Source organism: Delphinapterus leucas, chromosome 12, assembly GCF_059928025.1.
Source record: "Delphinapterus leucas isolate spDelLeu-1000000601 "Yukka" chromosome 12, BTC_Dleu_Yukka2, whole genome shotgun sequence".
In the NCBI taxonomy this organism is placed as follows: domain Eukaryota; kingdom Metazoa; phylum Chordata; class Mammalia; order Artiodactyla; family Monodontidae; genus Delphinapterus; species Delphinapterus leucas.
Window position 1 is genome coordinate 43,210,957 of NC_143140.1, and position 10,577 is coordinate 43,221,533.

Below are 10,577 nucleotides of genomic sequence, written 5' to 3' on the forward strand. Positions count from 1 at the left end.
TATTTAAAACTCTCCAATGGCTTCTGGTCATTCTCAGAATAAAAGTCAAAGTTCTTGTCATGCTTATTAGGCCCCCATATTACCTCTTTGCCCTCTCTCCCGTGTGCTCATTCGGCTCTAATCATGCCGGCCTCCCAGCCGCTCCTGCTTTTGCCTAAAGACCTCATTTGCTCTCCTTCGGCCCAGATGGCTCCTTCCCCAGATAGCTGCATGCATTGTTCCTTTGCTTCTTTCAGGCCTTTGCTCAAACATTACCTTTCTCTCTCGGGCCTTCCTTGACCACTGTTAAAATTGCAATGCCCCTTTCTAGCCACCTTCCCTGATTTAGCTTTCTCCATGGTACTCTCTCTTTCTACCTCTAGGTGTTTCTGATTTATTTTATTATCTGTCTCCCTCACCTCCAGAATGTGAGCTCTATGAGGGATAGGATTTCTGTTACCTGAAATATTCCCAGTGCCCAGGTCAGCATTTGGAGCCACAGTAGGTGCTCAGTATACACTTGTTAAATGTAGGATGCTATTATCTTTCTACCAAAGAACATGGCCTGCTATATCTTTGTACCAAAGAACATGGCCTGCACGTGAGCTTCAGAAAACCAGTTTTTCCCAGGTAGGGATCAGATCTGTCTCTTTACAAAGCTGAAGGAATGGCTGGAAGGCAGACACCCATGCTTGCGGCGTGCTTGCGGTGGGTGGAGCTTTCAGTAGGAGGCCCTCACTGTCTAGCCAAACCACCCCCTCTTGCCCTTTCAGCCGAACGTGGAAAATTGAGATGCTGTGCTACATTTTTACTATTTATTCACAAGTATTCTTTTTACTCAGTAATTAGTATGCAGCTTTATTTTTCATGAAATGCCTCTTTTAAAATATGTTATTGTAATGATTAGGACTATTACTGTAATGTACTGTAATCATTACTGTAATGATTAAGCCGATGAATTATTTGTAGCAATAAAATAGTCTTCAAGATTGGCATACTGTTACCTCTTGCATTTATTCTGCTTTCTAGTCATAGTAAATAACTTCACATTTAAAATGAGTGATTGCTGCCCACCACAATAACACATGTTGCTTCCATCAGAGGTTGTAGCAAAAAGTGTATTCTGGAAACACTGGTGTGGACAGTAGCTACCCACTCTCCTGCTGAGAGTACTTACTGGCTGCTTCTTGAGAAGCAACACCTAACTAACTCAGTGGGGCAAGGCAGAAGATTTGAATAAGTCTGAGGACATATTTGAGAACGCAAAATTTCATTCTCCCAGTGTTGATGCAGAAAAGGACAAACTGCCCATAGTTACTCACCGCCCCCCCCCATATATTCCAATGAGAAATACAGAAAAAAAGCTTGTAAAATTTCTTCACAATGCACACATTGAGATGAATGAAACAGCTGGCAGTGGCATCTCGCCTCTGAGTTGGATTTATAAAAATATTAGTGAGCTCAATTTTCTGTATTTTGCTATTTCATTCGGGGAGTGATGAAGAGAGTCTTTTCATTATAAAACTCCAGGCTTCGGTGTCATTTATCACAACGTCGTCTGGAATTCTGAAAATGTTCTGTCAGGGTTGATCTGGACATTTCAGGACTTGACATTTGATAGAAGTTGGGTAACCGAATATCGTAATGGTATCTTTTTCCTATATATACCCTGTCATTCAAGGCATAGAGTTTATCTGCAATGTCACTGCCAATTAAAACTGAAAACAGGCGGGAGATGTAACGATGCTGAGCCAAGAGCAAGTATAATTTCTTTCTCCTCCAGGACACATATCGACAATCAGTTTCTGCTGTGAGCGTTACCTAAACAAACATAAGACCACACATAATCAGAGATTAGGAAGCAAGAAACATTCTGCCATGTGGTTTTCTTTTTTGGCCCCAAATTTTAAATGAATTTCTCCTGCTGATTTTAACTTTAAAAAAGCCTACCAACCCACAATATATTGTTAAAATAGAAACTACAAAACTTATTACTATCTATGTAATTTATAACATGAATAATCACAGTGTTGTGCCCATCTCCAGTTTATCTGTTTTCTAAGTTTGGGTATCTAGATTTTGCATTTCAGTGAAGTGAGAGTTACTTGATATTAAAACATAATAAAGTTGGCTAATGTTAGAGAAATATTTCCAAGTCAATCCTGAAGACTGTAAACATTTAACCCTAATGCAGTTTCTGCAGTACCGAATAGAATTAACCTACTCTGCATGTGTATATGAATTTGTATTACAAAGACACACACATGGATACACACACATGTATGTTACATGTATCAACCAGAGGAAGTATACCATAATAGACAGAACCTACTGAAAGGATTATCTTTCAAAACTACCCGATATGGCAGCAGACTAGTGACAGTAAGTTTAGCATTTTGTTGCTAGAAAACAACTGAAATTCATCAGTATTTTGAATTTTAAAAGTCACTTGTTTTGTCATAAGGGCAGATTTTTTGTTCTTGGTGTTTTTCTAAACTGTGACAGGTGGCAGTGTTTAGAGTCAAATATCAATTAATTATATTTGAATTCCCATATACTCAGTTAAGCAATTTAAGAATATTTATCACAGACTCCTTTCTGTCATAGGTAATACCCAATCTTCTCCTTGTTGCCGGACCTATAAAGTGACATTAATCAGCAAGACTCAAGCGGAACTGGGAAGACATGCGTGATACTAAGTACATTCCAAAGTTAAATATAAATTATTCCTATGTCATCTGCTGCTCTGTTTGCTTGTTTGCCTGTTTTTAAACAGGAAGAGGCAGTGTTCACAGTGTGGCCTAGTTATTCTTTACCTGAAAAATGCCCTCCTCTGTGGGTTTCAGTGAGTCCCATTCAGGAGAATCCAGGAACTGGAAGGGGAAGATGTAATGCAGAAATTCGCCATCAACTGTCACTCTGATCCTACAAAGGACATCAGTTATGAGGGAAGGAGAAAGAGAGCACTAAGTTGGGGACGAGGATACGGAACAGTATTTCCGATCTCTGATGTTTCTTATGGCTTTTAAAATCTTTAAGGGCAAAATATTAAATTCATACATTACAATAAGTGACAAAAATCCCCTTTAAGATTTATGTACCGCTGTTCCTCCCATGGTTAGGATTCTGGAACAGTGGGTAAGATTCATCAGAAAATTCATCAAACTGTACATTGATGATATGCGCCCATTTCTGTGTATATAATATCTTGCAATTAAAAGTTTCAATGCACTCAGTCAGATTTTAAATTAAGCAGGAGAACACTGAAGAACATAAAGAAGTACCACTGGAAATACCTCTGTAAACTAAATATTTAACCTTTTAAAAAACATGAATAATCACGTTAGTATTTCTTCCTCCAGACTTTCTGTTTTCAAATTTTATATATAGTGCACGTCCCCTTCTAGCAAGTGGGCAATTGCTAGAATTTACTGAAAAAAATGATCATTATAAAATTTAAGTGTTCTTTATTATTTAAAAGAATGCCCTAGCAGAATCTGTTCAAAATACTTTGCGTGCTAACAAGTATTCTATGAATTTAAGCTGGCATCATCCTCTTGACTCTCATGATTAGCTTGGAAACAAGCAGCATATCCAGACAAACCAATTCATACATTTGATTTCTGTGAAGAAATATTAAGACTCTAAATTATAACCTGCTTCAAGTAAATAATACCCTGTACTCTAAATGCCTATGTCCATGACTCATGTGTCAAGGGCTTTCTCATGCCTCAGCGTGCTAAATGCTGCCCAGGACTATGCTGTGTTGAGATGGAAAATGCAGCAGAAAGAAACACAAGCTAGTAAGGAATAAAGAGGAAAGACATGCAAGCGTCAAGAGTACAAACCTTCCTGAAACAAGCAGGGAGAGTTTGTCAATGGAGGTTTTCCCCTGCATGGCATAACAGTGCTCCTTTTCCAAAGTAACCACTTCTGAGCTCATAGCAATAGTTCTGAAGTCAGGCAAAGAGGTCCCCAGAGGCTGGAAGAGGGAGCTGTACAACAGCTGAAATTCTCGCGCAAAGGTTATGCTGCGAACTTGATAGGCGATGTGAACAAACCGCATGAAGCAGATGACAAACAATATAAAATTCCAGGAAAATATGTCAGCTGCACAGACATCTACCCAAGCCCAGATAGCAGAACAGAGAAAACCCAACCCCAGCAAACTGAAGACGTAAAGGAGCCCGAAGAATCCACTGCCACCCATGAAACCTACTACAAATAAAATACTGGCAAGATGATAGATGGCTCCTTCGGCCTCTTGCTTCCAGATGGTGCAGACTGGGTGTTCGTCTATTAGGTTCTTCCATAAACTTGAATTTCTCTCCATGGCTGTACTACCGTCTGGTTCACTTCTCAGTTGATGTTAAATGATATCGAAGCAAGTAATTAAGTCCTTTGCTTTTCCATCATCAGTGTTTTGCTCAGTCTTCACAAAACAAGAGAAAGCCCGGACACTGGAGTTGGGGTGATTAAGGGTTTGGTGTGTATGGATCTTGAAAAACTAAGAATCCCATGCTAGCATCCTTAAGTTCATCTGGGCTCCTGATTTAGATCTAGCCCAGAAATATTTTGTGGTTTCCTGTGTGAGAAAAAAACAGAAAGGATTCTAATTAAACAAGGAGAATTGAGAAGTATATTCAGTGAGCCATCAGCATTACTTATTCAAGTTGACATCCTATTTTCTATGAAGTTAAAACGTTTTCAGCACAAATACTGAAAGTGTTAAATTTCTAGGATATATAAATGCATATTTCAGAGTTAGGCTCATTAATAATAATAAATTATTTACAGAAATTTTAGTATTTGTTACAACTAACTAACTACATATTTTTCAAGAAAGCTAATAAGTGCTATAATCAGCTGGTCCCTAGAAGAGTAATTCAGTATACCGCAGAATCTCTTGGGACAGTGACTAAATATGCAGCTTCATAGACTGCTTCTGGATATACTGAGTCAGAATCTCTGAGGGTGGAGCCTAAGTGTTGGTATTTTGAACAAGCTCCCCACATGATTTTGATGCATCAATCCGTGGCCTTCCATGGCCCACCCTTTTAGAGATACTGTTTGACAATATGTTATTCACTCTTTATGGGTGAAGAATTCGAAGCTCAGAAAGGCCAAGTAATTTATCCAAGGCCACACAGTGGTTGGTGGCAGAGCAGAACTTCAGGACTTGAGCCTGTATGCTAAATCCAATCATGTGGTCTCCCATGAGAGATATTTTAAATTAGGCATTGTAAGGAGCCCTAATAAATCAATAAACATAAGAAACACACAGTTAGGAGTCAGAGTTTAAGGGCACATAGTAGACTGTGAAAATGTTTAATTAATTAGATCTAAATTATTTGAAAAATAAAAATTCAGTTCTCCTTCACTGTATTAGAGGCTATTTCAGGTTAAAGGTTGCATCCATATAACTAAATAAATAATAGTAAAATTCCTGCTACTTACACATTTATTTACCAGATGGTCAAAAATGTTAGCGACTTGTTCCTCTGCACATATATTCTCTACCCTTTCAGCCATATGGTATAAATGCTAATATGTGATCTGACTCAGGAGAGATTTAACCATGATGACAGAGCTGTAGGATATGTATCATTTATCACCAGGTTTCTTAACAATAAATGGTTTCAGTGTGAGGCATTCATTAGATTGACTTTTTTGAAACCAAAACAACATTCAAGAACCTTGAACTTGTGTGCTATATTTAGTGTTTTTATCTTGAGATGGATTTTTCCAGAATACCTGTTAATAAAATATCAGATATCATAGATCTTGTCTCATAGGAAAAAAGTACACAAACAGAGGTGAAAATGACTTAGCTGAAGTGAAAAAAGGAATAGTGTTGCTACCAACAGAACTAGAAATGAAAATAAAGAAGCTGCTGCTGAAGTTCCTGGTTTTCCATCTTGGACAGTGATTCTCTTCTCAGCAAGTAATGACATTAAGAACATCACCAGGGCTTCCCTGGTGGCGCAGTGGTTGAGAGTCCGCCTGCCGATGCAGGGGACACGGGTTCGTGTCCCGGTCCGGGAAGATCCCACATGCCGCGGAGCGGCTGGGCCCGTGAGCCATGGCCACTGAGCCTGCGCGTCCGGAGCCTGTGCTCCGCAACGGGAGAGGCCACAAGTGTGAGAGGCCCGCATACCGCCAAAAAAAAAAAAAAAGAGCATCACCAGGTGAATCATGAAAAAAAGAAACAACAACACAGACCTATAACTTACAACCATATTGTTATTTCTACTTATGCTGCTTTCAAATACATATTACACAGTCTGCATCCCTCTAATGATCACTCCACACATCTCTCTGTGAGAGATGAGATTCAAGGCAGACTGGCATGCTGAATATGTTTCATTTCTCCTCTTTAAACAAAACACAAAATTATATATTACTGCACATTCAAAACAAAGAAACGTTTTTAAAAAATACAATTGAGTAGTGACAACTGTGAAACGCAGACTGCAAATGTCAGTCCCCCTGCTGTTTAACTTTTAAAACTTGGGTATTTTAAATTAATCAGTTCCTTAGGATGCCAAGCACAGCCATGAAGCCAATATTAAAAAGCACCACCAGTAGAGCTCTGAACTTGGGTTTGAACTTCCTGAAAAATTTATAATCCTCAACAAATTGTTAAAATGATGCTAACAGGGAGAGGCCATGTAAAATGTTTGTGGCAATTCAGAAGGGAGCTTATGGGAATCTTGTCCCCTTAAACTCTTGACTTGGGGGATATACTGGGCCACCTACATTCCTGGAGTGTGACCCATTATGATTATATGAGGAACCGTGTTTCCGGCCCTTCCCAGTCGGCTTCTGTTTCAATAAGCTGCTCCCAAGCCATCTTCCTATCCTTGACACCGTCTCACTCAACAGGGAGTGCTGACTTGCCCTGATTAAATTACTCCACACCCAGCCTTTCTCTGCTTGGTGTGTTTTTATTCAGTCACCAAAACAGATGTACTTTATTAGAAGAGGAAGAACTGACAGGGGCAGGTGATGAGCCTGAGTGCTCCTCTGACATGTGCCAGCAGCACTATATGAATGCCGTACATGGTTCATCAACCAGCTGGCTGCTTGAAAAGCCTGTAGGCCTTAAGTCATGTTTTTGGGTAAATAAATGCTGAAACGCCAAAGGAGCACAATGGATTTCTTAAGCAATAAAGTGGGTCTTCCCTGCAAAAGAAGGTAACACATGGGGATACAAGTGACGGAGACAAAATAAAGGGCAAATAAACAAAATATTTCCAAGTTTGCTCTTTAAATTGTAAGACCCTGAGTTCTAGGGAATAAGGAAATGTAAAGGCAGGCACGAAGACGCTCAGTGAAATGTGATCTAAACTGGGTGGCAAACTGATGAAGATCAGCTCAGGAATGGCAGTTATCGGTTCAGAACGTGGCCATTTATTACCTCGCTGCATCACACTTACTGCCGTGAGGGAGGCAGTATCTCAGGCATCACGCTCAGCCTACAGATGAGCAAGGGGGGGCACCGGACAGGTTAGGTAACTTGCTTCAGGGAAAGGAGGCAGTAAGTCACAGGGTGGAAGTTCCAGTCCTCCACTCAGCTTCATGCCCTCCCCAGCAGGAAATGTGTCTTTCAAGGTTGTGAATCTGATGTAATGTGTTGGGAGACCGGTGGGATATTCTGCCAGGACAGCTTGACAGTAAAATAATAATCCCAACAGTGGATATTTGAGACCTGCTATATCTGCTTGTACTGCTCAATCCATAATGCTTAGAATACTGCCAGGGACACAGACATAGAAAGGCACTCATGAAGTAATCTGCTGTATTATTATTCAACATTGACTCACTTCCTCTTCTAGATTCCAGAACTCTTAAGGGGCAGAGACAAATGTTTTTGTACTTCTGACCCTTGGCACTCAGTGAATGTGGATTGAACACACTGGTATAGAGGTACAAGCCCACTCTGCCTTTTCCATTCCCACTCTCTATCCAATTCAACCCATGTTCTAACATCTTCTGTCACGTAAGGGAACAGAAGTGGAGGAGACCTTGACTGAGGGATTGGGACATCACTCATTTAAGATGTCTGGCACAACTCCAAATTCATAGGGGAATCCTTCTGTCTTTTTAGAACGTTCAGTTCCTTAAGAGCAGTTGAATTCCTGATCTGATTAAAACAACTCTGGTAGCATGTGGTATTGTGTTAGTTTGGGTTGCTAGGCAACGAAGAAGATCAAAATCCCATGAATATTCTACTCATTAATTGGAATCATATCCCAACTTTGGTGTGTGTTCCATATAGGAAATAATCATGAACTTAAAGCTAGTTTTTGCCCCCCAATATATATGATCATGCCCTAATCGCTGGAAGCTGTGAATGTAATCTTATTTGGAAAAAAGGTCTTTGTAGATATAACTAAGTTAAGGATCTCCGGATGAGAAGACCATCCTAGATTACTCGGATGGGCCAAATCCAATGGCAATTGTTCTTATAAGAGACACACAGAGGACGCAGATAGAAGAGGAGGATAGAAGAGGAGGAAGCAATGTGACCACAGAGGCAGAGACTGGAGTGATGCAGCCATAAATCAAGGAATGCTGACAGCCACCAGAAACTGGAAGAGGCAAGGAACAGAATCTCCCTTAGAGCTTCTGGAAGGAGTACACCTACCAATACCATGATTTCAGACTTCTGGCCTCCAGAACTACGAGAGAATAAATTTATGTTGTTTTGGAAAAAAAAAAGCTAGTTTTCTCTGCTTTTTTTTTTTTTTTGCAGTACACGGGCCTCTCACTGCTGTGGCCTCTCCCGTTGCGGAGCACAGGCTCCGGACGCACAGGCTCAGCGGCCATGGCTCACAGGCCCATCCGCTCCGCGGCATGTGGGATCCTCCCGGACCGGGGCACAAACCCATGTCCCCTGCATCGGCAGGCGGACTTTCAACCACTGCGCCACCAGGGAAGCCCTCTCTGCTTATCTTTAAGGAGCTGCACTTATTCAGCAACTATGTGCCAGACATATTTGAAGAATTATCTCATTTAACCTGCACAACCCCATGAGGAAAGTACTATTATCTCCATCTCACAGATGAGAAAACTCAGGGAAGGCAAATAAGCTGTTCAAGGTTACCACACTACTCATATTGGAACTAAGATTCCATCCAGGTCTGCCTGACTCTGAAACTCACAGTTTAAACTGCATCATTCTGCTTCCACAGTACCAGGATTTAGAAAATGTAGGCTTTAGTTTTCTCCCTGCTATGTAGATGAACCTAGACATATTTATTCATCAGTAAAGCAGAGGTAATATCACCTATTCTGTCCACTTTAAAGGGTGCTGGAAGATTCAAATGAGAAAATCTTTATTAAAAATTCTTAGCAAATTTTTAAATAACATAGAAATGCCATTGCTGTATTTGTTGCTTGCATATTATAGAGCTGAGCCATTTGGAGAATATAGTTTTCAAAAGTTTTCTTTCCCTCAGAGGATTACAGTTGAAGACGAGCCATCCTTATACTGTAAATTCTAAATTTACTCATTTCTGCAGGAGTGATCTCTATCATTCTCCCCTATCTTGTGTCCTGGCCACCTACTGCTGGCAGGTATAGACCCAGAACCAACCCATCCTTAAGTCTTCACTTTCCAGTGGCCAAGAAGCCAGTCTCTGGAAGCCAACAACAATCTTGTTCCTTAGATTAGTGTTTAGTGCTTCCCAGCAGGTGTGCCCAGATCACTTCCATCAGAATCAGCTGGCCACAGCCAACATCATCTTCAATGGTGAAAAGCTGAAACCATTTCCACTAAGATCAAGACAAGGTTGCCTACTCTTACCACTATTATTCAACATAGTTTTGGAAGTTTTAGCCACAGCAATCACAGAAGAAAAAGAAATAAAAGGAATCCAAATCGGAAAAGAAGAAGTACAGCTGTCACTGTTTGCAGATGACATGATACTATACATACAGAATCCTAAAGATGCTACCAGAAAACTACCAGAGCTAATCAACGAATTTGGTAAAGTAGCAGGATACAAAATTAATGCACAAAAATCTCTTGCATTCCTATGCACTAATGATGAAAAATCTGAAAGTGAAATTAAGAAAACACTCCCATTTACCACTACAACAAAAAGAATAAAATACCTAGGAATTAACCTACCTAAGGAGACAAAAGACCTGTATGCAGAAAATTATAAGACACTGATGAAAGAAATCAAAGATGATACAAGTAGATGGAGAGATATACCATGTTCTTGGATTGGAAGAATCAACATTGTGAAAACGACTATACTACCCAAAGCAATCTACAGATTCAACGCAATCCCTATCAAACTACCACTGGCATTTTTAACAGAACTAGAACAAAAAATTTCACAATTTGTATGGAAACACAAAAGACCCCGAATAGCCAAAGCAATCTTGAGAAAGAAAAACGGAGCTGGAGGAATCAGGCTCCCTGACTTCAGACTATACTACAAAGCTACAGTAATCAAGACAGTATGGTACTGGCACAAAAACAGAAATATAGATCAATGGAACAGGATAGAAAGCCCAGAGATAAACCCACACACATATGGTCAACTTATCTTTGATAAAGGAGGCAAGAATATACAATGGAG

At 40.1% G+C, this 10,577-nt stretch overlaps 1 protein-coding gene across 1 annotated transcript; it reads right to left on the reverse strand.

Moving 5' to 3' along the window:
• Positions 1–481: 481 nt before the first annotated feature.
• POPDC3 (popeye domain cAMP effector 3) lies at positions 482–4,609 on the reverse strand. The gene is made up of 3 exons (XM_022553365.2): positions 3,828–4,609; positions 2,796–2,904; positions 482–1,800 (listed from the first exon to the last, which is right to left on the reverse strand). Exons 1-3 carry the CDS (start codon positions 4,310–4,312, stop codon positions 1,519–1,521), a joined length of 876 nt encoding a protein of 291 aa, XP_022409073.1. The 5' UTR covers positions 4,313–4,609; the 3' UTR covers positions 482–1,518.
• Between the last annotated feature and the right edge of the window lie 5,968 nt (positions 4,610–10,577).

Bases quoted from the DNA above. Each gene is read 5' to 3' on its own strand.
- POPDC3 (XM_022553365.2), bottom strand. From the start codon at position 4,312: ATGGAGAGAAATTCAAGTTTATGGAAGAACCTAATAGACGAACACCCA. The intron at 2,905-3,827 runs GTTTGTACTCTT...TGTCCTTTGTAG, and splicing joins TCCCTGCTTGTTTCAGGAAG to GATCAGAGTGACAGTTGATG. The intron at 1,801-2,795 runs GTAAAGAATAAC...ATGTTTGTTTAG, and splicing joins CAGAGGAGGGCATTTTTCAG to GTAACGCTCACAGCAGAAAC.